This window comes from Salvia miltiorrhiza, chromosome 6 (genome assembly GCF_028751815.1).
Source record: "Salvia miltiorrhiza cultivar Shanhuang (shh) chromosome 6, IMPLAD_Smil_shh, whole genome shotgun sequence".
Lineage (NCBI taxonomy): Eukaryota > Viridiplantae > Streptophyta > Magnoliopsida > Lamiales > Lamiaceae > Salvia > Salvia miltiorrhiza.
The window spans coordinates 19221592-19249184 of NC_080392.1; the positions used below are offsets into that span (position 1 = coordinate 19221592).

A 27593-nucleotide genomic window follows, 5' to 3' on the forward strand; every position below is an offset into this window, starting at 1 on the left:
CACCTCCTCAAGAGGCTTCATTAAAATCTCACCGAATAAAACTTGTGCAGATAACACAAATATTTATACGAGAAAGCAAACAAAAACCTAAACATGGGAGTGCACAAGTTGTCACCTCCTCAAGAGGCTTCATTAAAATCTCACAGAATAAAACTTGCACGGAAAACACAAATATTTATACGAGAAAGCAACAAAAACCTAAACATGGGAGTGCACAAGTTGTCACCTCCTCAAGGCTTCATTAAAATCTCACCTAATAAAACCCATATGAAAAACACAGGTCTCGTGTATTTGATCCGGTCATGAGTTAACTTGATCTCTTTTTTTTTATCCGCGTCGAACAACGTATATACAAGGATTTTTCATAAAAGAATATAAAATTAATGTTATGGTGCAATGAAAAGTGATGTATTAGTTTATGAATTTAGAGATTCTGAATTTAATTCCTAATTGAAGTGTTTTTATTTATATTTATATTTTTTATTTTTTCTCAAAAACTTGTGATACTTTTCATAAAATCAAATAAATATTTCTTAGGGTGGAGAGAGGAAAGTATATCTCTTATAGGAATATATACAAATATTTACCGTAAAAATAAATTTTAATATAAATTTGTTGTGAAAATTAATAATTTTATAAAAAAATAAAAAATGTATCATCTATAAAATTTGAACAATTTAATTTATAGACAACAAGGTGAGGCATAGTTCTTTAGTGTATATGAAAACTTATGAAAATTAACTTCACAAAAGAGGAAAAACTCTAAAGACATAGATATCTAAAAGGCATGATCTACAAAAATATATATAATAAAAAAGAAATGACATTTAACAAAGATATATAGGGGGAATATATAATTCGTTCCTAGAATTAATTGGTCTAATTAAAATAGTATATAACAAACAATAAATGACATTTAACAAAGATATATAGGGGGAATATATAATTCGTTCGTAGAATTAATTGGTCTAATTAAAATAGTATATAACAAACAATAAATGACATTTAACAAAGATATATAGGGGGAAGAATTAGTTCGTAGAACTGTAGACGACGGAGATAGGAGGGCACAATTACAATTCTTGAATGCATCACCTTCTCAAAAGTCATGAATAAATAGTACTAGTACGTATGCTCTCCCGTGCTCTCCTGTGCTATGCACGAACTACAATATATATTTATTTATTTTCAAAATTTTATGTTATATAAAAATATCAAATTATCATTATTTATGAGTCAGATTAATTGGTAATAAAAAATTATATTAATTTAAATATTTATATTTTATTTAAAATAGTATATAAATTAATAACAATATTATCAACTTAGGGCTGTTTACATTGGAGGATTAACTCTGATAGATAAAAATAATAGAGTAAAATTTTGAAGTAGTCAAAATGAAGCATAAAACACAATTTATGGCCACATATTGAAAAAACATAAAATTTGGCCATTTTTAATGATTTGGACGTTTTTACTCTTAATGAGGCGGACCGGGTAAGATCAGGCGCGCGGGTCGCGTGCCGGGTTGGGTTAGACACTTATGGCACTATTAGTGCTATAAGTGCCAAGATTTTACTTTGGTTTTATTTTGGATTTCCGTTGGCACTTATTAGTGCTATAAGTGTCAAGATTTTACTTTGGTTTTATTTTGGATTTCCGTTGGCACTTTTGGCAAGTGCCAACGGAAATCCAAAATAAAACAAAGTAAAACGGTCCTTTTCGCACTTATGGCACTACTTATGGCACTGATAGTGCTATAAGTGTCATACGTGCAACATAAACAACAGTAATAGAAACAAGAAATCATAAATGGATCATCTAAATCCTAAATGGATAATCTAAACCCTAAATCGAACATCTAAACCATAAATGGATAATGTAAACCCTAAATGGAACATCTAAACCCTAAGTTGAACATCTAAACCCTACGGGAAAGTGTTTAAAATGGTTCTTTTGGCACTTATGACACTATTAGTGCCATAAGTGCCAATAAAAATCCAAAATAAAATCAAGTAATAAAATGATGCGTATGACACTTATGGCACTATTAGTGTCATAAGTGTCATACGCGCAGCGGGCGCTGGTTTTTCCCCGCGAGCGCGCAACTCACCCATAAGCTTCCAGCGGCCGCGCAATCATCCAGCGGTCGCGCAATCACCCCAGCGGCCGAGTAAAAAGGGCAAATTAGGCATACCACCTAATTAATGGTCATATTTTGATGTTTTAATATTAGGGGCCAATAAGTTGATTTTCAATCTTCATTATGGCCATTTGACTACATTGTTTCAAAATAATAAGGCTAATTCTTTGTTTACTTTAATGAATTGAAACTTTGGGATATCCCAAGGCCCTTGATTATTTTTATCATTTAAGTTAGTTTGGCTTGATTCTTATCCCATTAATGAGTACTCCCTCCGTCTTATTATAAATGTCTCACTTTCCATAATAAGATGTCTTATTACATATGTCTCATTCATTTTTTGACAACATATTTTCTTTCTATACCTAATATTTAAATAATTTTCACCAATCCACTTTATCTACTAATTACATATTTCTTAATCTTCATGCCCAAAAATAATGAGGCATTTGTAATGGAACAGAGGGAGTATAATATTAAATTTAATGAGTATTGTATAATAATAAGGGTTAATAGCCAAAAAATACATGAAGTTTCACCAAATTTGCATTTTGCACATGAGCTTCAAAAATAGCCCCAGAATACATGAGCTATTGATTTTGTTGTAATTTGCACACGGCGAGAACTCCGGCCATAATTAAAGTTGACCGGCGATGACATGGACTATACGCGTGGCATTTTTATTGTATGTGGCAATACGCGTGGCAATTTAATTGATTTGGCAATACACATGTCATTTTTATTAAAAAAAAAACAAAAATCATCTCTCTCTCTCTCAAACCACCACCGCCGGCCACCACCATTTTCCCTCTCCACCACCACCGTTTTCCCTCTCCACCACCACTGTTTTCCGTCATCTCCACCACCACCACCATCACAAAAATCCCCACCACCACCGGATTTAGCCTTCGATTTGATCTATTGAAGGATTTGGCCTTCGACATTTCCGCCGCCCGCCGCCCTTCCTCTTCCCCCGCGACTTCCGCCGCCTCGCACTCTGCAAACCCTCCTCCTTCATCGACCTCCCCCTTCTCTCCGACCCAGCCGCCGCCTAAGCCCTAGAACCCCAACCACTCGATTTTAGAAATCGCATAGCAGCGATTTTAGAACCCCAAACAAGCAAAACCTCCTAAAATCGTTGACCGAGAGAGAGGGGTGGTTTTTTGTTCTGGATTTGGGGATTGGCGGCGAACGGTGGTGGTGGAACGCAGCGGTTGGAGACAAGGTCGCGCTGTGCGATACGGTGGAGGTGGAGGTGGAGGTGGTGCTCGGCGTCTGGAAAAGGCGGCGAATCTGGGGCGCTGGCCTGAGCGGTGGTGGCAGCAGGGTGCGTCGGGATGGGGCAGAAGGTGGCGCTGGAGTGACGAGGAAGGTGGGCGGAGAGGCGGTGCGCGGTGAGGAGAGCCTCCTCGCCGGAAACTGGAAAAACTGAAACAAAATGATTTTTCCATTTTTTTTTTAATTTAAAAGAGCTTGACAAAACGACGTCGTTTTACTACATCGGAAAATCGTCCACGTCAACAAATTCCGATCGCCACGTCACCGCCAATCAAGGTGTTAGTCAACGCGTGTGCAATTTGCGATTAAATTCAAAGGTGATGTATTCTGGGGCTATTTTTGAAGCTCATGTGCAATTTGCAAATTTCGTGAAAGTTCGTGTATTTTTCGGCTTAATTTTATAGATTGTAAAGCTAATAATTTAAGTCAATCTCGTTTTGAGCAAATAACACTAAACCATCAATATATCAAAATTAATAGTTGTCATTTAATGTAATAATTTTGGGCTCTTAAAAGTTCAAATTGTATTATATATTATTAAAAGTTCATATTTAAATAACACAAAACTAATTAAAAATCAAAAAAATATGAATAATATAAAAAAAATATAACAATAAATATGTTTACATAAATAAATTGTACACATAATTAACTAAATCCATATAATATTTTAAATTCTAATTTTAAAATATATAATTAATGTTTTATTTACAAATTCACATTAAAATTAATACAATTTCCTGTCCTTAATTGCACTAAAAACTACTACTCCCCCCGTCCCAATAAAAATGGCCATATTTTCATTTTGATTTGTCCCACTAAAAGTAGCCACTTTCTTAATTAAAATGAAAATGTTTAGTATTTAATTAAGTTCAATTATTTAATTTAATTAATTAAACTTAAACCCTCTTTAAGATAACACACGCACACTCAGTCGCCTCCCCTCCCCCCAAAACACAGCCTCTCCCCCTTTTTTCTTCTTATCTAGCAGACGACAACAACATCGGCCGCCGCCCAGCCCCCTAATTCCCTTTCCCCAGCCACGGCGTCGCCCTTCTCTCACAAACCCTACATCTAAACTCACCGCCTCAACTTCTCTCATAGCAACCAGCCGCTGACTCACCCCTCGCTCTCTCGGTCTCTCATCTCTGCTGGCGGTGGTGAGGCAGTCGGTCATCTCCCTCAACCTTCCTCTTCTTCTCTCTGAAATAGAATGCACACAGCCACTATGAGCTCATGCCCAAATAGCACCTCTCGGTCTCTCACAAATCCTAGATCTAAACTCACCGCCTCAGCTTCTCTCATAGCAACCAGCCGCCGCCTCCGCCCTATTTCCCGAGTCAGACGGTGGCAACAAGGCCATCACCCTTAGTTTCCCGGCGAGCAGTAGCCCCAAGGGTGCCACCACCGCCCCTTTCCCTTATGTTCTAACTCAGACGACGACATTAAACGAAGTTCAAAGACTCTTCTTTTCTTTTCTATTCATTTTCTGTTCTTATTGAATACCCAAATTAAATTCTTGTTCTTATTGCTATGCGATTTTTTGGTTTTCGGCTTTTGGCTTTTGGCTATGCGATTCTCAGTGGCAAGAGATTTTTTAGATTTTAGGACGACCGCCGACACATTTTTTGGATTTTAGGTAGATCGCCGGCATCTCCAATGCCGGCGGCCAGAAAATAGAACAGATGCAGTGAAAAGAAGAATGTGGACCACACTTAATTAACTCTTTAATTTTGGTGGACCATACTTAATTAAAACATAATAATCCTCTTCTTAATCTCCGTGCCGAAAAGAATGTGATCGCTTTCAACGGGACGAAGGGAGTATAATTTAAAAATATAATAATAACAATAACTTAAAGAACAAAAAAATATAATTTTTTAGCAACAAATAAATGGCTCAAATCTATAATTTCCTGATCCTTATCAAAAGAGAAGAGGAAATATAATAACAACAATTACAACAGTGTAAATAAGGAAAGAGAAAAAAACATAAAAGAAGCGAGAAAAAGAAAGAGGCAAGAAAAAAATAATCATCTTAAAATTTTAAATTACCACACCATATATATATATATGCATAGATTTTGGTGCGAGTCATCTCAAGTGTAGAAACTAAAAACCAATCTGATTGATAAATATTTCTTTGAAATAATTTTGTTCATAAATATTGACTAAATGAGAAACCAAGATTGATTTTTATGTGGAATAATGCATTTTTATATATACAATAATGCATATTTTATGATCATGCGTTTTGTATAATAAATTAATTTTTATGATAATAAAACAATTAAGAATGATTCATAATTCCCTACAAATTAATGGAAAAAGAAATGATTTGATCCTCCTCCTCCACTGCTCCACATGTATATCTATATATAGATATGTGATATGATTGTCCTCCCCAAAGAGCATAATTAGCAAGACAAAACAACAATGGCTGGTAACACCACTCCAGGAGTCATAACTTGCAAAGGTGCAGCTTTTCATTTCTTTTCACTTATGTCTCAAATTTTGTATGATTTACATGTAAAAATATGATGAATCCTTGTTCAACAATCCCTGCTGCAGCTGCCGTGGCATGGAAACAATCGGAGCCCTTGAAGGTTGAAGAAATTCAAGTGGAACCACCAAAATCAACTGAAGTTAGGATCAAGATGTTGTATGCCAGCATGTGCCATACAGATACCACATGTTGGAAAGGCTCCCTCTATGTAAGAAACTCATTTTTGTAAGCTTTAATCATAGCGTGTGTCCCCAATTTTTTAGTATTTTTCAAAAAATATATTGTCTCCAATTTATATTTCCACTTAAAAAATCCTCAATTCTTGTGAAAGTTTGATTCATGTCCCGCCTTTCAAAATTCGATGACTGAATGATGAGTCACTTTCCCAGATTCTTAAATGAACTCTCATAAGATTTAGTTTTTTTTTTTTTTCTCTGAAAGTTTATACTTAAATAAAAGGGTAAACATCATGAAAACCCCTGAAACTTTTGAAATATTTTCTAAACCCTCAAACTATCAGGTTTTTATCAAATATATCCCGCATCTATTTCTCGGTTATCAGAAACGTGATGTGGCTCGCCGGATGCCACAATGTAATTTATATTTTCTTTTTTTAAATGGCATGAAAAAAACGACTTCATTTCGTACCATATTCTATTGTGTTTATCCCTAATTCTAGATTATTAGAGTGAATTTCAAACACAATAGGAACGAATTTTAAATTTCAAAGTGAATTTTTTTAAATGATATGGTACGAAACGAAGTCGTTTTTGCCATTGCATTTTAAAAAAATAGAACATAAATTATATTGTGGCATCCGACGAGCCACATCACGTTTTTGGTGATCGAAAAATAGATGTGGGATATATTTGATAAAAACCCAATAGTTTGAGGGTTTAGAGAACATTTTGAAAGTTTCAGGGAATTTTTGATAAAGCGAGTATACTTCAGAGGTTTTTTATGATATTTATCCTAAATAAAATGCAAATTCTTCTAAGTAACTCGTTATTCCGTCGTCGTACAAAAAAATAAAATAAAATAAATAAATAAATAAAAATGAAGGATCTTTTAAGTGAATATGTAAGTTGGGGACAATCTTTTGAGAAAAGTTAAAAATTAGGGGCTAAATTTATATATTGATTTTTTTTTTTTTTTGTAATAGTACAAACTATATGTGCACCTCACTATTTCATGTCTCGATAATCCCCTATTGTTTTTTCTTGTGTCGTGTTCGTGTTTAAGCCCATGTTCCCTCGGATCCTTGGACACGAAGGAGTAGGGTAAGTCTCTATCTGCTTCCATTTCAAGAGACGAAAACAAAACAAAGATGAAAACATAGTTGAACATTATTAAATTGCAGTGTGATCGAGAGTGTTGGAGAACAAGTGAGGGACCTCAAGGTGGGGGACACTGTGATGCTACTCTATGTCGGAGAGTGTGGGAGATGCTCGAACTGCTTGTCGGGGAAGACGAACCTTTGCTCCCAGTTTCCTCTAACACTTGGCCTAATGGCTGATGGAACATCAAGAATGTCTGCTAAAGGGCAAAGGATCTACCAAATGTTTAGCTGCTCGACTTGGTCTGAATACGCGGTTGTTGAATCCAACTACGTGGTTAAGGTAGATCCGAGGCTGCCGCTTTCCCATGCCAGTCTCCTTACGTGTGGCTTCACAACAGGTTATGGAGGAGCATGGAAAGAACTCAAAGTTGAAAGGGGTTCAACTGTTGCAGTATTAGGCCTTGGTGCCGTTGGACTTGGAGTAAGAAGCACAATAAATCAATCCTCTGTTTTACTCTGTTTTCCATTCAAACTAACTTAATGAATGCAGGCTGCCAAGGCATCAAAAATCCTAGGAGCCTCCAAGATTATTGGGATCGATATTAATGATATGAAACGCGACAAGGCAAAAGCCTTCGGGGTTACAGACTTTGTTAATCCTAAGCATTATGATAAACCTATTTCACAACTGATCCAAGAGGCCACTGGTGGACTAGGTGTGGATTACTGCATCGAGTGCACGGGCGTTCCCTCCCTCCTCAACGAAGCCATTTTAAGCATAAAAAGTGTATGGCCCCTCAACCATCAGGATCTTACTACTGCTACTACTAGCATTAGCAATATTGGATATGAAACAAGAAAAGTAGCGAAAATGAGAGAAATCCTCAATGGCCTTGGAATATCTCAATTAGTGTTACAATTTATTTAACATTACAACGAATTAGCATGTATTATTTTTATCTATCTAAGTTCTAAACTAATCTTCAAAAGTAAATGCCCCCTCAGGGAATCGGGGAGCTAGTGCTGATCGGTGCTCCAGCGGAGGAGAAGGCAGAGCTTAACTACTTTCCCTTGTTGCTCGGGAGGACGATTAAGGGGACAACCTTTGTTGGTGTAAGAATTCACTCTGATCTTCCTAAAATCGTTGAGAAATGTATCAACAAGGTAATAAAACCATTATCTGCTTGATTTTCTAGACTGTTTTGGCTTGGAGTGTGAGAAAACTGTGGTGGTTTTTGAGCAGGAAATCAATCTTGGTGATCTCATAACTCATGAGGTTTCACTTGCTGATGTGAATAAAGGATTTATGGAGTACATGAAACAGCCTGACTGTGTCAAGGTTATTATCAAGTTCTGAGGGAAAGTGGATACTAATTTGTTTGAGTTTAAATTCTTAAATTATGGATGTGGAATGCTAATAAAGAAAGTAAGATGTGTTTAGGTTCTCATGAAGATATCATTGTAATATGGATCACAAAAATAATACTCCCTCGTTTACGATATCATTTCCACTTTTGCCATTTTGATTCGTTCATAATATCATTTTCACTTCCATTTATAGTAGTAGGGTCCATGTAACACTTTATTTTACTCCACATATTTATAGTGGGACCCAAACTCCACTCACAACAATACTTATTATTATCAACTCCTACCTCCATCCCATTACAAATGTCTCACTTTTCATAATGAGATGTTCCAGTACAAATGTCTCATTACTTTTTTGGCAACATATTCTCTCTCTATACCTAATATTTAAATAATTTTCATCAACCCACTTTATCTACTAATTACACATTTCTTAATCTTCGTGCCCAAAAATAATGGGACATTTGTAATGGGACAGAGGAAGTACTGCCTCCGTCCCATTAAAGTTGGCCACATTCTTTTCGGCACGGAGATTAATAAATTAAGTGTTATGTTTTAATTGAGCGAGGCCACCAAAATTATTGAGTTAATTACGATACTTTCTTCCTCCTTTTACTTTCTTCCACCTGCCCACCGGCCACCTCTCATCCACGGCCTCCCTCCTCCAGCGAAGTCGCCGCCATCAGCCACTGTCAAGAATCCCCCATTTTCTTTCGATCTGAAACCCAACTCCAAGTCCAACTAAAAGAAAAAATGACACCAAATCTTGCCCAAGTCTTATCTCCTCCAATCAGGTCCAAAATCCAAAAAAAAAAGAAAAAATTATCCGATCAACCAACGAAAATCAAGCCTCCTCTTCTCTGATTTGGAAAATCAACCAACGAATGGCGCAAAAAAAAGAATTTACAGAGACCAAGAAATTAAACATAAAAGAATTTACATAGACCAAGAAATGAAGCAAATTAGAATTTACAGAGACCAAGGGGCTAGGGCTCGCACTCTTGCCAGAATTACAGAGACCAGGAAGGCGGCGCGACTCCGAAATTACAAAGGGTCGTCGCCGCCGCCGCCTGAAAGCCCTAGCCCCCAAATCGCGTCACCTCTCTAATTGGAGACGGAGATGCTAGAGATGAGAAGACAGAGGGAGATGCGAGAGGCGGTGGTCTTGGCGCAGACCAAAGAGGTGGCGGTGGTCGCGGCGCAGACTAGAGAGGCGGCAGCCATGGCGGTCGCGGCGCAGACAGAGGAAGATGTGAGAGATGAGAAGAGATAAACTTGAGGCAGTGGCATCCGGCCGGAGAGGCGAGAGGCGGTGACGGCCGGGGGGCGAGAGGCGGCGGCGGCCATGGGAGTGGCGTGCCGCCGGAGAAGAAGAGAGAAGGCGGCTGTTGTGTGTGTGTGTCTTTTGGGCGAATATAGAGAGATAGAGACACGGCATAATAGAGAGAGAAAGAGATGAGATATTTTAATTAACTTAGAATCTTAATTAAATTTAATTTAATGGTTTAATTAAATCAAATCTTTCCTATTTTAGAAAGTGGCCAACTTTAATGGGACGGAGGGAGTATTATTTATCTTTTCCTTAAAATTCGTGTCGTCCATAATGTGAAAATGATATCGTCGATGGAGAGAGTACATAATTAAATCTTTTAGGTTTCAGTAATATATGGTTATGAATGCATTAGAAAATTTGGATAAGTGTACATTTTATTTCATTTTCCTATTATGTACCTCTTATATATTTAATTTAAGAATAATAATTATAATTTAGAATAATAAAATTATAATATCTTGATTTATAGTTTGTGCTAATGGTGCAACATATCTATTTAGTTTCAATAAATTATACTCCCTCCGTCCTGCTTCAAATGAACCAAAAAAAATTGAACACAAAGATTAAGAAATGTGTGATAAAGGTGTAAAGTGATGGTGGGACAACCCAAAAAGTAGTGTTAAATTCCCAATTTTATTTCTAAATTTGGGTTGGGTCATATGAAGTGGGACAACCCAAAATAGAATTTTGGTAATTTGAAGTGGGACGAAGGGAATAATTAATTTTAAGTGAGGCAGACAGAATTACTTCCGTGTTATCATACAAAAAATATGGCATCTGGTGATCGTCATTTACCACCAAATAATTCGTGCAACTAGCTAAGAATTATAATAGTATATCGATAAGCATGGTCAAACCACATAGAATGGGTAAAAGCACTCAATTTTCTAAAGACCAAGTTGGTGTAGCCACCACGCCTTAAATATGAGAGATATTGATTATAAACTAAGAAAATAAGTAAATACTAATAAGAGATAAAACAAGAATAAAACGGACTCGACTTCGAATAAATCCACACTAGTCACTACTATGATCATAAACGCAAAGATAATTAATTCTCATGAACACACTAGTCACTACTCTGATCATAGAGGCAAAGATAAATTAATCTTCATGAACCAATCAGTTATAGGATACCGAGAATGCAGTGGAAGTACGCCAATTCCCACTTACTTTATCAATAGATAGCTATAGATGCCAGATATAACTATTTCCCTTATCAAAACACAACCTAGTTTGAAACGTCAAACCTAGATTTAATATTTCAATAACATTAAGATGTAGGAACCCGATTTAGACAAATTACCCAAGAAACACAAGTAATAATTTGTCTACCAATTTATTCTGTACTACCGGTACGATAGCTTCGTCACTAATTAGCCTGATTCCAATAATTACGGATTGAGGGAACTAATTGACACTAATCTAAATAACCTAAGGTAACCGGGCTCAAGAAAACCAGATTAAAATTCTCTACTCAGGGAACAAATCAAAATCCAATTAAATCAATTAAACAACCAATTAGGTCTCACAAATATTTGGACTAGTGTTTCATTATTCTCACATAATCAAGAAAATTAACTACTCGTGTTATTGAAACAAAGTACTACTCCCTCCGTCCCAACCAAGATGATACATTTCTTTTCGGCACGGGATTTAAGGAATTAGTGTTTAGTAGTTTAAGTGTGGTTGGTGGATTTAGGATTAAGTTATTACCAATTTAATTAAAGTTTATGAATTATTTTTAAGTAAATAATTTAAAAATAATAATCTGAATATTTTTAATTTTTTTATTTAATGTATTTTTAAATAATCTTAATTTTGTTTAAAAAAAATTATGTTCATGCCAAAAACAAATCAGAAAAAGATTGTGGCAGATTTGAAAAATTTGATGTAACCGAAAAATAAATCTGAATTTAATGTAACCAAAAATAAAACTGAAAAAATTGTAATATGAATTTTCAGTCGGCGACTTGGTCTCAGAAATTTCTTCATCACAAACCTTGAAATCGCTCTCCAACTCCGCAATCGAAGCCATCATCGCATCACACTCCTCCTCTAGAGTCCTCATCTCCTTCTCGAGCTCTGCAACAGCCGCCAACTAACCACTGCTTCCAAATTTCAGATCCCAATCGTCAGAGTCGGTTTCGTCACCGGAGAGGAGACCATTTTTGAGATAGCAACAACAATCAGAGGGGCGGCGGGTGTTTTCAGGCCGTGAGCTGCCGCGTCCCCCACAGCTTAGGCAGATCACAGTCGTGCGGGGGTGGCTAGGGACGAGAGCGAGTGAAGAGGGAGGACTAGAACAAGGGGTGGTTTCAAATTTAGGATTTTCAGGCCGGAGGCCACCTCTCCCTCCTCGGCGAATATCGACAGACGACAGATGAATAGATGAATGGGGCGGCGCAGATATAGGGTTTTGAGCCCGGTCGTCGCCACCCTCTAGCGTCGAAGCCTGGGGCAACACTAAATTAAGGTTTGCAGAGGGTTGGCGGTGGCGGATATCGACTGTTAGGTCCGGAGGGTTTCGAATAGGTGTATGGGGGGGGGAATACACCTATGGGCTATTTTTCTCCTCTAAAACAGAGGGATCTCAAGATAGAGATCAAAACAAAACTTTACAAGCAAACTAAGACACCTGTTAATATAAAGGAGTTTTGACCAAACAGGATTGACGACTGATACTGAAAAACTCTTCAGTAAGGAGTTATCAGTTAAGTTACTGGAACTTAACTGATGCACGTAAAGGCTTTAGTCGAGTTTGCTAAAAACAGAGATGATATCACTCTTCCTGATTATCAGATGATAAATCAGTCAGACTGATATCATACGCAGCGGAAATAACTTTGTTTCGTAATAGCCTCAATTGAGCACGTTGTTAGTCTTAGGTTTCTCTTTGCAGTTAATCAGAATATATTCAGTTTATCAAATGAATGAATAAAAGTAAGAATGTAAAACTGAAAGGTGTAAATAACACAGAGACTTTTACGTGGTTCGGAAAACACTTCCTACATCCACTGTCGGTTGATCAGACCAACAATCCACTCCGCAAGTGCTTAACTGGTGCACTGCAAACCGAACCGTGTGCTTACCGGGTGCACACAACCGTACCACTGAAGATTCCACTCTTCAGTACCAACACTTCACTCGCGTTGGATTTCTCACTCCTAGCACAACCCGCGCTAGGATCTCACGGAGTCAGAGTACCTTCCTGAACTCCTTTACCACTCAAACACTCGATTCTATCTCTCGAAAGGAGGTTTGAAAACTTGCCAACTATACTTCAAAGAACAAGTTCTTTGGAGCAAGTTTGACCTAGGCTTCTGGGTAAACGGAGGTTTGCCTAAGGTCCTAAGAAGTCGAAACCGTTAAGGTTGCAACGACATTCCAGCAAAACCCTAACCCTAGCCGCCTCCCCGTAGGTCTATCACATATACACACCAATTCATTAATGAAATAGGGCATTCACTACCACTCGTATCCACTTTTGCAATCGCACATCCCTCATTCTCCCATTCACTTCCATGCTCACAAGACTCCAGGTTGTGATCGCTCGGCTAGCCCTGCTAGTCTGGACGTCTGTCACCCCTCATCCACAATGCTCAATAACTCTAGCTCTGATCACCGGGACATCCCGATCTTTCGGATATACCACTTATTACTATCTCCTCTTAACTATTGCTTATTTTTTATTACGTTATTTGCGTCTGTTATTTATATCAAATCACTAACTTGAACGTTAGATGCCCTTTTATCGACACCTCCACCGGTGCTCCTTAGAGAGGGCTTTAACGTTGCTCATGATTTTAAGTTGCTAGTGCCCATCGATTCAGACGCAACTAATGTCACTTCGGTAATTGTCAGATACATCTCCAACAACTTGGCGCCCACCGTGGGGCCTTGGCAATCAAAGAATATTGACGAGTCGTACTGACGAAGTCGTCGTTTAGCTTCGTGCAAATAAAGTCTTGTGCCCAAAGCTATACTAACGAGCAGTAAGTCCAGGGTCGAATCCACAGGGAATTGAGTATAATATCCTTTGCAAGTGTGTAACTAAAAAGGGTTTATGTTTCTGATTATCTTGGTCTCAACGCTCTTGAGGACAAAGCGCGTAAACAAACTGAACTGAAATAAAAGAGTAACTTGGTCAAATAAAAAAATGATTATGACTTGGGTGTGACTCACTAAACATGAGCGTTTCACTCGGTCATCGGTTCAAATATATTTACTACACTTGTACATCAATTGGTTATAGGCACAAGACAGTTACGCCCCCAATTGTCACGCGTCACGCACGCAACAGCCCCATGCCCAATCTATCCTTTCAGTTTATAATCCCAGAAATTACTCCCTCCGTCCACAAAGAGTGTGTGGTGGAGTGGAGGGCACGGGTTTTAATGAAAAAGTTGAAAATTTTGATTTTAGTGTTAAAGGGTAAGTATTTTGTAAATATTGAGTGTGAATGTGGTTTAAAGTATAAAGGGAGTTTCTAAAAAAAGAAAATACACAAAATTTATGGACGGACGAAAATAGTAATAAACACACAGTTTTTGTGGACGGAGGGAGTATCAGTTAATGAGATTAACTATCCTGGTCATAAGCTCTTCCTACGTTGGCTTATCGCTTGAGAGAGTTCCCGTCAATCCCATAATGGACATAGAGGATAACCCGCTAAGCCCCAAGGGACACAAAATCAACACTAATGAGCCCGAGTCTTCGGTAAGAGCCGCTAGGAAGGAAACTACCATTGCTAACCTCTGAAGCATGGGGACGCCCTCTGGCTGGGCGTACTCGTTCTGGTGACGTCCCCGGGGATGATACGGGAAAATACGCCCAGAACACGTTCCCTGGGACGTATTTTTTTCCTGAATTTTAATCTAATTTTAATTAAAAATACCTTTTTAATACGGTCAAATACATTTGACCATTAAAAATACGTTTTTTCAAAAGTTCAAACCTGAAACCCTAGTTCTAGCGCGCTTCCACAATCTGAAAAACTTTAAGCCCTCTTCTTCTCTACGCACACCGTCGCGTCGCCCTACGTCGTCGCTACCAGAGGCCTCCGCCAGTTGAGCGCCTAGAGCCATCGACTATAGCCGGGTAGGATTCTAATTTTGTTTCTTTAATTCACTTAGGGAGCTAGGGTTTAGTCGAATTATAATAGGTGTGGGTTGATTTCTTTCAAATTGACAGTGGGTGTTAATGGGTTGTTGATTCGATTGGGTGATTTATTTCAATTTGGCAATGGGTGTTAATGGGGGGTGATTCGATTGATGGGTGTTAATGGGTGGGTGATTTCAATTTAAATACGGGCAGGGCTGGATTCAATTTTAATTTATTTTTAATTTGTATATTGGCAGTTATGAATACTACACATTTAAGAAGAAGAGACAGAGGAAGAGAATGAGGATGATGAATGAAGAGGGCTAACATTTGAGTGTGTTTTATTAACTATTAAGACTATGTTTTGTTTGCTATTTGGTTAACTTTATCATGAATTAGTAGTGTTTTGCTTATTTTATTGATGAATTATGAATTTATAATAGAGTAAAATTTTGAAATAGCCAAAATGAATCATAAAACACAAACTATGGTCACTCATTGAAAAAACAAAAAATTTGGCCATTTTTATAGCTTTGGGACGTTTTTGCCCTTAATTGGGCGGATTGGGTAGGGTCAGGAGCGCGGGTCGCGTGCCGGGTAGGATCAGGCACGCGGGTCGGGTTAGGCACTTATGGCACTATTAGTGCCACAAGTGTCAAGCTTGGCACTTATGGCACTATTAGTGCCATAAGTGCCAACAAAATTTTTTTTTTACTCCCCCTGCTCTGACTACCCCAAGACCCCCGACCCCACCCACCCCCAAGCTAAAAAAAATTACTCCCCCTGCCCTGTCTAACCCCCCAGACCCCCGACCCCACCCACCCCACCCCCCCTCCCCACCCACCCCCAAGCCAAAAAAAAAATTACCCCCCCCTGCCCTGACTACCCCCCAGACCCCCGACCCCACCCACCCCACCCCCCCCTCCCCACCCACCCCCAAGCCAAAAAAAAAAAATTACTCCCCCTAGATAAAAATATATAAATCAAATTTTACTTTTTTTAGCACTTATGGCACTAATAGTGTTATTAGTGCCAACGAAAATCCAAAATAAAATAAAGTAAAATGGTCTTTTTAGCACTTATGGCACTATTAGTGCCATAAGTGTCAAACATGCAGAACAAATATAGAAACAACAACATCATCTAAACCCTAAATGGAACATTTAAACCCTAAATGCTAAACCCTAAATGTTAAACCCTAAATGGATAATCTAAACCCTAAATGGAATATCTAAACCCTAGGGGAAGTGTTTAAAAAGGTCATTTTGGCACTTATGACACTAATAGTGCCGTAAGTGCCATAAAATAAAATAACAAAAGTAAAATTTGATTTATTTTTATCTAGGGGGAGTAAAAAAAATTGGCTTGGGGGTGGGTGGGGGGGTGGGGTGGGTAGGGTCGGGGGTCTGGGGGGTAGGCAGGGCAGTAGGAGTAAAAAAAAAAAATGGCTGTGGGGGGGGGGGGTGGGTGGGGTCGGGGGTCTGGGGGGTAGACAAGGCAGGGGAAGTAAAAAAAAAAAAAAAAAATTGGCTTGGGGGGGGGTGGGTGGGGTCGGGGGTATATTAGGCATATTGCTTAATGAATGGGCATAATTTGTGTTTTTTCAATTAGTGGTCAAATATTGTGTTTGCATCTTCAATGTAGCCATTTGACACCATTGTTTCTTTATAATATGTATAAAATATATTTTAAATAAAAAAATTAAAACGTATTTTTGGCGCATCGTATCATATCTTTTTGAAAAATGACATATTTTCATCCCTGTATCGTTTTCGTATTTCGTATTCGTCCCTATGCTTCTTAGTTGCTAACACGGGTAACCTCTTTGTAAATGCAGGTGAGGGTGATACACGTGTTTTGGAACGAATGCTTGGAACAGACGGAACAACCGTAACTTCCCCTCATAAGCGATGGAGTGATAATACTGCTATTGCTGGGAATCCTGTTTTCCATGTTAAAACAAAGTATATTGAAGTTGATGTTCATGTGCGAGAAAAGGTTATGGAAGTTGGCTTTGTTCCTTCTCCAGAGCAAGTTGCAGACTTGTTTACAAAGCCATTATCGGATGAGCCTCGTTTTCGTATGCTGCGAAGTCGCTTGAATCTTGTAGCTGCTGAACCAGGCTAGCTTTGTTGGGAGTGTATGGGATTAAGCTTATTTTCTCCACATCAACAATTCGAATCAATCAAGAAGAGACGTTATTCTGTTAGCTCAAGTTATTAGGTAGTTATTATGTCAGCTTTGCTCAGCATATATATAGAGCCTCACTTTCGTCAATTGATAAAAATACAGTTTTAATCATCTTCTTTAGCTCGGGCTCTCTTTAACACGATATAACCAAATGAATTTTTTAGCCCTAAAAAAATGAATTTTAATTTACCAAAAAGGGGCCACGTCTGAGGCTATTGTGATCGATGCGCAGGGCGATCGACATAGCATAGAATTTACCACTAAAAATGTCCTACTTATTTAATTACAATATTGCTAAGCTGCTAGCTTGCTCCACTAACCCGATTCCGAGCCTAGGTGTTTTATGTAGATGAGGTACTCTCCCGTGCAACTGGTTTCTGAATGACATTACTTCATTTGGGAAATGACACTTGAAGATCTTCAAGTGTCATTTGTATATTGAAGTAGTGTCATTCGTAAATGTTCAAGTGTCATTTCCCGAATGAAGTAGTGTCATTCTAGAAACCAGTTGCACGGTACAACCGATTGCACATGAGTATTTGTGTATGTTAAATAATGCATGCACGTACTTTATTGCTGCAGTCAACGTCAACTCCTAGCAACTCGTACTATAATATATTGCTGAAGTCAACGTCAACTCCTAGCAACTCGTACTATAATATGAATCATGATAGTGATTAATACAAGGGTTAATTACGCCAAAAACCATGAACTTTGGGCCCATTTCCAAATTTTCCATGAACTTTGATTTTTATCAAATTTTCCCTGAACTTAAAGGCGGGAACAATTTTTCCATGAATTTCAGCTCCGGTAATACTCCGGTCTGACCTGGCTCCTACGTGGCAGAAACTGATCTTACGTGGTAGCTGCTGAAACGACGTCGTTTCATTTCTTATCATCTATTGTCAATGTTAGGGTTAAATCGCCATTTTCACCGTCCCATTTTCACACCCACCATTTTCACACTCACTAATTTTCACTATATTGACTGAAACTGTGGAGAGAAGTTGACCTGCGGAGAAGACGACATATTGCGCGCGAAGAAGACACGAGATATTGGCGACGAGATTTTGCAAAAATGGGGGACAGGTATATCGATTTACCACTGTTTTCGAGTTTTCGCCCATGGGTTTTTGGTGCCCTAAGCTTCACTAAAAATTTTCCCGTTCTAGGGTTCAGATAGTAGTTCTTTTGCGCCAAAAAATTTCATTTTCTTTGAACATTGCATTGAATTTTGGTACTTCATTCGTTTGCAGCGACGAATTTGGGTTGTACATACACCATGGAGGTAAGTTCGTCAATTTAGGCTCAGGAAGGTTGTATTCAGGTGGCGAAGTGCAGAGTAGATTCGGGCTAGATAAGGATAGGTTCGGGTATTTGGACTTAGAGGAGGAAATCCAGAAGCTTGGTTATACTTCCTGGAGGTGTTTAGCTTTTAAGGTTCCTCGAAGTTTAGTGTTCATGGATGTGCGCGAAGATAAAGAAGTCATGCAGATGATTCGATGCATGACATCTTCAATCAGGTCTATTAGTGTCTATGTGGATGATGGAAAGAAGGGCAAATTGGGGAAGGTGAAGGCTGTCAGTGAAACTGTTACTAAGACAATTACAAAGACTGTGACTACCACTAAGAGTAGCTGTGGGCAGGGGAAGGGGAAAGAGAAGGTGTTGCGTAGGGAGGAGCCTGTGATGGCAGTGGAGGAGGTTGATACTGCAGATGAGGATGCTGATGATTTTCTTCCTGAATATATTGAAGAAGAACCTGTTGAATCAGATGATTCACTAGGGGATAAAGAGTTAGGATCAGGAGATGAAGAGTATGAAGAGGCAAGAACTAACATAAGGGAGAGCTTAGGTGTTATAGGTGACATGGAAGTGGGGAAGGAGACTGTAGAAGATAGATTATCTGAATATGGTGATTCTGACAGGGATGGTTCTGATAGTAGTGACTCGGATGGGCAAATTGTTAGGAGTAAACAGTGTAGGTCAGTGTATGATCCTAGGGGAGATATGTCTGAGTTTAAATTAGTGTTGGGTATGCGTTTCGAGGATGGATTTCAATGCAAGAAGGCACTGATTTCATGGAGCATTGTAAAGGGTTATCCTATTCATTTCAGGAGAGTGAACAAGGAGCAATGTGAGGCTTTTTGTGAGGATCCTTGTCCCTGGAGAATGTTTGCTAGTATGCTGAAGAAAGAGAGTTCTTTGGTGGTCAAAATTCTACAGGAGGAGCACACTTGTTCATTTGCAGTGGGTAATAAACAGGCTAGTTATAAGTGGATTGGGGAACAATACACAGAGGTTTTCAGAGTTAGACCTCAGATGTGTATTGAAGAGTTTAGGAATGATGTTAAAAGGAGATTTAACATAGCTATTCCTAATGGGAGGTTGTATAGAGCTAAGGCACATTCATTGCAGTTGCTAAGAGGTACTGTGCAGGGTCACTATAACAAGTTGAGAAGTTATATTCTTGAGTTGATGAGGGTGGATAGGGGAGGTAGATTTGAACTGTTGTGTGGTGATGGTAGTATATTTCAGGGGTTATACATTGGGTTTTCTGCATTGAAGAGGGGTTTTTTAGAGGGGTGTAGACCAATTATTGGTCTTGACGGGTGTTTCTTGAAAACACACTTAGGGGGGCAACTGTTATGTGCCATAGGGAAGGATGGCAATAACCAGATGTACCCAATAGCTTGGGCCGTAGTAGAGGTGGAAAATGAGGCTTGTTGGAGGTGGTTTTACACTGATTTCTGATCAGCAAAAGGTTAGTATTTGCCTTGCCATGTCTTGTGTCCATACTAAAATGATGTTACTATGGCTTTATATGTCTTGTGTCCATACTGAAATGATGTTACTATGCAGGGGCTAACAAATGCTGTCAAGGAGTTGGCTCCATTGGCAGAGCACAGAAATTGTGCTCGCCATGTCTACATGAACTGGAAAAAGCAGTTCAAAGGTGTTGCATTGAAGAACCTATTCTGGCAAGCAGTCAGGGCCACATACGTAGAGGAATGGGATGCAGTCATGGAGACTCTCAAAACTGAAAATATGATGGCATATGATGATCTGCTGAACAGAGATCCTACCAGGTTTTGTAAGGCTTTCTTTTCAACTTGCTGTGTGAGTGACATGATGGATAATAATGTGTCAGAAACGTTTAATGGGTATATTCTGAGTGCTAGGGGAAAACATATCATCCATATGTTAGAGGACATTAGAAGTGGGCTGAGGGAAAGACAATATAAGAAGTTTCAACATGTTATGACTGTCACTGATATACTTACACCAGCTGTTAGGAAGAAACTTGAGAAGCTTAAATCACTAGCAAGGTATTGTACTTCTCACCCTGGGCTAGGAGGAAAGTTTGAAGTGTCAAACAAAGATGACATGTTTATTGTCTCTCTTCCTGAGAAGACTTGCAGTTGTAGAGGTTGGGAGATAACTGGTATACCTTGTGTGCATGCTGTTTCTGCTATCAACTTTATGAAGGAGGATCCAGCCGTTTATGTGCATAACTATTTGAGCACAGAGACTTATTTGAGGGCATACTCCTTCCCACTTGAGCCAATCAATGGTGAGAGGTTGTGGCCAAAGGCTGAGGGATATCCAGTTCAACCCCCACAGGTGAGGATCATGCCCGGCAGACCAAAGAAGAAGAGAATAAGAGACACAGATGAGAAGGACCCTAAACAACCTTCAAGGCTGAGAAAGACTGGTTGTAAGATGACATGCCAACGGTGTTTACAAGAGGGTCATAATTCCAGAGGATGTATGAATGATGAAGTACAGAAACCTGATGGTGAGAAGAGGAAGCCTGGACGCCCTCGAAAGTACCCAATCCCTGAACCAACAGAAGCAACAATCCCAACAAACCCTACTGATACAACAGAGGCTACTACAAGAGGAAGGGGCAGAGGCAGGCCCAAGGGAAGTGGCAGTGGCAGGGGTAAAGGTAGGGCTAGGGATATTGCAATGGAGAGGCAAGAGGTATATCCCAAAACTATTGCATCTGATAATATTTGATCATTTTAGTTTCTTATTCCATTTGCATTTGAGCTATGTTAAATGATATTCATTGTAGGCAAGCAAAGGAATAGGACTTTACTGTGGAGAGCAAACAGGCAATTCATATATTGCATCTGGGAGTGGACTGCAGCAAATCCCAAGGGGAGAAGAGATCTGCCTGACGGGCCCCACACAAGAATCTCAATCCAATCCTTGAAGAAAATTTGTTGTTGTTTTGATGTTGCTCTGATAGCATACTGATGTTCTTTTGATGTAGTTTTTGCAAGCATTTTGCTGAGATGTAAAGTGATTAACACTTAAACAAGTTATGTATATGTTATTGATCTGTTATGTATATGTTATTGATCTACTTTGCATATATCCATTGAAATCCATAGAAATTCATTGTCATCATGATTGTAAATGAGATTACAATGACACTACAAAATAGATCTCATTATAACACCCTAACAATCAAACACCAAGAACACCTAACAAACAAAGGCTTGAATCACCAACCAAACAACACCCACAACACCTACGAAACAAAAGCTTGAATCACCAAACAAACAACACCCAGAACACAAGCACATGCAACCATCTTTTTCATCGAACACTTGCTGCTCTCGACGTTCTCCATTCTGAGGAGTCTGACTTCATTCTCCAACAATCTAATTCGCTTCATATCTTCCTCCACATATTTCCCTAGGCGATAGCATTCTCCAATCCAGAAGTTCAATTTTTCATCTTCGTCATCTTCAATTTTAGGCTTTACTTCAGGATCTACCCACTCAAAGAAGCCACATTGTTTCTGCAAAAACAAAGATTGAGCTGTGTTGGATCATCTCTTTGTTGGAGCATCTCAAGAGAAAAACTCAAAACGAAAATAACGTCAAAATTACCTCTTTGTTGGAGCATCTCAAGAATCTTCGCCCAGGATTGAGCTGTGTTCGCGACGTTTTCATCTCCACTTGAAGTTTGCACGCGCATTCAGGGAAGAAATCTGGTGTAGTCATGGACGAGGACGAGGCGCTATAACAGGAGGCAGATGGCGTGAACTTCATTTCTCCCTTCTGAAACCCTAACCGACGAAATGGGGATGCAATTTCTTAAATTCTAGATTTAGGGAACAAAATTTTAATCAAACGACGTAGTATTATGGGTATAGGACGACGTCGTTTCTTCATATCGTCGCCGGTGCCAAGTCAGCTTTCAGGCGACTTAAATGGTGCCAACTCAGCAGTCAAATTGGGGATTTTCGAAATTCATGGAAAAATTGTTCCCGCCTTTAAGTTCAGGGAAAATTTGATAAAAATCAAAGTTCATGGAAAATTTGGAAATAGGCCCAAAGTTCATGGTTTTTGGCGTAATTAACCCTTAATACAATTCAACTCCATGTTAGCCCATTAACCCATAATAGTTGTTATTTTGAAATTTTATATGATTATTGACTAGTTCTAAGCTTGATATTTTATATGATTATTATCTTGTTCTAAGACTATATATTTGTTTTTCCCAACTGGTAATATCTGTCACGTTGACCGAAGATTTAAAAGCTAAAAAACGACAGCCTTTTATTCCTTCAATATTCAATATCAATGATCATATTTTAACCATGTCAATATATGCTAAATAAATTCTGTCTTTATTCCTTCTATTCTTTTTTAAGTGTTTCATTAAGAAAAATATTAGTATCCCGCTTCAAATTTGAGATGAAAATAATGATAAAGTTTCTATTCTACTCTCTTTTTTAATACTATCAAAAGTTACCTTTTTCTAAGGGATAAATTTATTAAACTTTAAAAATAATAAATATGAGTATAGATGTAATATTTCATCCTTCCTTGGTATGTGTATTTTTTCTCAATAAGGCACTTAGAGAAATAGAGAGTTCTATGTCACATATCCACAATGAATTTATTATTTTAATGATATTTATTTTTAAAATAAAATTCATTATAATATAATAAATCACAATTAATACTCCATTTTCTTTCATGAGAATGTACATTTTTGCCATTTTAGTACATCCTACAAGAATGTGTATTTTCTATTTTTGGACACTACCCCGTCACAAATTCCTTATTTTTACGCTCATGGGCGGAGCTACACTATGAGGTGGTGGGGCAATTGCCCCCCTGTCACAGCCCGCCCTAACTAAGGATAGTTAAGCCGAGTGATCTACGACTAGGGATGGGGTTAAAGAAGAAGGGGAAGAAAAGGGGCGTCATTTATAGCCGTAACACTTACTCATCTTAATAAAACTCGTCATTTTTATTCATGAATACTCAATTGAAAATAGTCTATGAAAGACAGCATAAAACTTAATTAATATCATTAATCAAGTTATACATCATATGAAACCATTCTCTTAAGACTCAAAGTATGACATAACATACTATAACATCAACAACATCTTGCAGCGGAAAGTAGCTAGACATATGTATGAAGACATATTCTAGACAGGTTAACTATTTATTAACAACCCTGGAGACTCCGCTCATTGCAGCACCATCATCACATCAGCTCAACCTGCACATTTAGAAAACATATGCAGGGCTGAGTACAAAAGCACTCAGTGGGCACGTATGCCTAAGTATAAAAATACATGCTTCAAAACTGTAAATTGTCATGCCGTCATAAACAGTACAGCAAGGGAGTTTTTCGCTAAAAAGGCCCAAGCTTACTAAGTTCATTTGTGATTCTTAAAGTTCGTCTGCAGACTAAGTTCTCTTGTAATCTATCATATCTGGAACTTTGTGCCGGAGAGGTGGCCACCTCTCACGGTCACTTGACCGGCCAACCCGCTAGATGACTCACGGTCACTGGTGTACACTAGCCCTGGCAGGATAGCTATCAACTGCTCAGGACCCGAATTCGATTGCATCATTGGCAAAGCCAAAGCAGATAGATATCATACTAAAATTTAAACATTTATGGCAAGACAACAATTGAAATAATTTTCAGTTCAATGATTTTTGTAATGAAATATCTTGTTTAAATGTAACATTAAATTCGTTTGATAGATATATAAAACTGAAATTAACAGTTAAATCATCTCATGCATTCATTCGTATAAGAGGCCTACGACACGCAGGGTATCTCTATATACGTATAGTAAAAGTAATGCCCACCTGATTGCAGTGTTTTGCTACTTAAGACAATGATTCTCTTTCCTTAGCGCGATAGGTTACTCAGACGCTTTTGTTATTTGAACCTTTAATAACACGAAAACATGTGTTCGAGTGAATAATAGAAAAGATAACAACAAATGCAGTGAATCACTATTCACTCATTTCTCTAACTACCCATATTTCCTTAAACGACTATATCTAACTCATATACAATCGTTCTTCCTTTATCAAAATACTTCATGTACCTTTGAGGATGTAGGAAATTCCATTTTATATTATTCATTTATTTATCTATTATAAATAAAGAATAATTCTATAAACATAAAACGTTTTCCTTTTCCCCATTTAATAATGCCAATCACCAATATATATATATATACACATCAATAGCTCATTTATAATCTAAAAGTGATATTTTATCAACAATAAAACTTTAAAATCCTTAATAGGAATTATTTTGAATCATTTCCATCTCAACAAAACTGTATAGATTCAACTTCAACTAATAAACTGGTTTTACTCCGAACTCGTATGGAGTCGAATTTTATATCAATAGAAACCTCTTTGAGTCTAGTTTAATTGAAAAAAAAGTATGTTGAAAAACTCCAAGTAGTTTAAGAGATATAGCGATTTTCCCATCGCCTACCAGATTCGGCAGTTTCTGCCAACTGAAAGTCCAGATTTTTGAAAAAATAGCAAACGTTACCGGAATAACCTCAACTTTTATATGCAGATATCTAACACATATATCTTCATACAATAAAAATTTGAGAGTTAAATATCAACATATGGTTACTGAAATAATTAACCTAATCATCTGCCTCACGACAGTTTCAGCAGATACTGACAGTAGACTTCTCAAATTTTAAAAGGGTAGTAAACGAAGTTCAAATAACATGAAACTTTGTACAAATATTCACCACACTCCCATCTATACCCCAGAAATTTCCCATAATATAATAGAAACGGGAATGCATTGAAATAAGGGCGTCAACTTACCCTTGTCCAAGTGAGCACTAATGGAAGTTGTTCGCCGGGGTTTTTCTGGTCGTCGTTCCGCGATGGGGTTTAGCCGCGAAGGTCTACGACTTAGTTTTCCTCGTGCGAGATAGATCAGGCTACACAACGGTGGTTTCTTGATCCTTTTTCGTCGTAAGGATAGTGAGAAACGAAGGCCGTAAGTTGGCCGGTGGCTAAGTCGGGAATTCGACGTTGGCCTCCGAAGGATATTGTGGCCTTTGGTCGGGAAAATATAGAGAAGGTTTCGGCCTTTCGATTGTTGGGTTTGGTAGCTTGAAGATGGAGGAACGAGTACACGTTCTCGGTTCAGAGCCTAGTGGCCGGTTGGCGAATAAACGGCCCGGCGAAGGGAGCTCACTTGAGCTCTTGCAAGTAAGAAATTTAAAATTTTCTCTTGTTTTACCTCACACCTCTCGCACTTCTGCACTTCTTCCTTCTGCAGAACTCACCTCAATTTATAGAGAGGTTGAGGTGGTTGGTGGCAGCAAATCTTGAAGAAATATTGCTGCCATTTTTGAACACTTTGGTCTCGGCGTGATCATCTTCTCCTGCCATCTTTGAAGACTTTGCTCTCGGCGTGATCATCTTCTCCTGAAATTGGGGCTTTTTGGGTGTGATGGATTGCATGGAAGATATTGCAGCTGTGAAAATTGTGGATATTGGCATGATTTTCTCTTGCTGAAATCTTGACTATTTGGATGGGATTAACTGCGGAAAAATGCAGTTTTTTTTTTTTTTTTTGAAGATGAATAGTTGTGATAATGATATATGTTGGAGGGGTTGGTGTAATAGTGTAGTGATTCGACTATTTATCGTGATCTAATTTCTCATAGTTCGTACTTGTTTCTGTAATAATTCTCCAATTCTTGATGATTAAATACTCGTCGTATTTATATAAATTAAATCCTCAATCTTGAGATTTAATACGTGAAAGTCGGAATTAATTCGCGACTTAATACTAAACACATATAGCGTGAAATAATAAAATTATTATTCACATAAGCTCAAGTTATAATTTTAACAATTCGATTTAAATAACACGATTTATGAAATCGGTTATAAATCTAAAATTTCTAATACTATTGATTAAATCAATCAACTGGTAATGCAAGGTCTCAAACGTGTAGCTAAACCAATAATTTAATTATTGGTTTGATTCATGATTGAATATTAAATCGCAGCTCTGTATCTCTTATACAGACTTTTGCTGAAATAATATTATCTGAATAAAATAGTCACAATAAATAATTAAAAGAATTTTATAACTAATGCACATGTTTAATCTAATATATATTTAAAAGAGCGGGGCATTACATACTACCCCCCTTAAAATAAATTTCGTCCCGAAATTTGCATACCTGGTATTCTAGCTTGTGATACTAGTCATTCGTTTCATTCATCTCTTTTGTAGCCTTTTCCATCCTGTGATGGTTCCACTACATGACGAGAACAATATTATTGCCTCGTAACACTTGAACCTTGCAATCTAGTCACTAAACTGATTTCTCTTCATAACTTAAGCCTTGAGCTTAATTGGACTATCTCATCTTTCTTAATCACATACTTTTCTTAACTGCGAGACGTAATATTCAGTGTATACATCCACAATCCTCCACTAACCATTAGTGCACTATTCCTGACTTTCGTGAATCCTTTCGTTTTTTTCTTATTCTTGAGGTGAGACACATTTTCTCACCAATATCCATTTTCATTTCGTGCTTTCATAATCCTTTCTTGCAATTCACACTTAACTATTGATGCAACTACACAGCTTGATATTGTCTCCGGATGGTGAACAATTACTAAACCGAATAAGGCAATCACCAATCAGTACTTTATATTTAGTGGTGAAACATCTTATCTTAATTTCCAATTGATGGTACCATCATAATTCTTCACTAATTCGAATCGTCTCTGTTGTCTTGAAATCTCTTTGCTCGAAAAAGCACTTCAAATTCTTGTCAGCTATAAGGACCTCACACTTAACTTCGTAGAGATAGTATCTCCAAATTTCCAACACGTGCACAACCACAACGAGTTCTAAGTCATAAGTCGAGTAATTCAACTTTGGGGCTAATGAGACATAGTGCTCAAGTTCTCTGAAGTTTAAAACAAATACTTGCTTCCTTTGAACATTCCTATTGATGGAGCTTTTGACACTTTAGCCGAAACAATCACCCTTCTAGTGTGAGGTTGTTGGCTCTGAGGTTGGGTTGGATCTTAAATCTTATTCTA

General features: G+C 38.0%; 2 protein-coding genes across 2 annotated transcripts; one reads left to right on the plus strand and one right to left on the minus strand.

The window, feature by feature from the left end:
- Positions 1 to 5627: 5627 nt before the first annotated feature.
- Positions 5628 to 8710, plus strand: LOC130990344 (8-hydroxygeraniol oxidoreductase-like). Its single transcript, XM_057914565.1, has 7 exons — positions 5628 to 5896; positions 5992 to 6134; positions 7169 to 7206; positions 7287 to 7686; positions 7756 to 7992; positions 8211 to 8369; positions 8449 to 8710. The coding sequence occupies exons 1-7, from the start codon at positions 5857 to 5859 to the stop codon at positions 8560 to 8562; spliced, it is 1131 nt and encodes a 376-aa protein (XP_057770548.1). The 5' UTR covers positions 5628 to 5856; the 3' UTR covers positions 8563 to 8710.
- A 12907-nt stretch (positions 8711 to 21617) lies between these two features.
- On the minus strand, positions 21618 to 22508 carry LOC130990345 (uncharacterized). Its single transcript, XM_057914566.1, has 2 exons — positions 22107 to 22508; positions 21618 to 22015 (listed from the first exon to the last, which is right to left on the minus strand). The coding sequence occupies exons 1-2, from the start codon at positions 22266 to 22268 to the stop codon at positions 21743 to 21745; spliced, it is 435 nt and encodes a 144-aa protein (XP_057770549.1). The 5' UTR covers positions 22269 to 22508; the 3' UTR covers positions 21618 to 21742.
- Positions 22509 to 27593: the final 5085 nt, after the last annotated feature.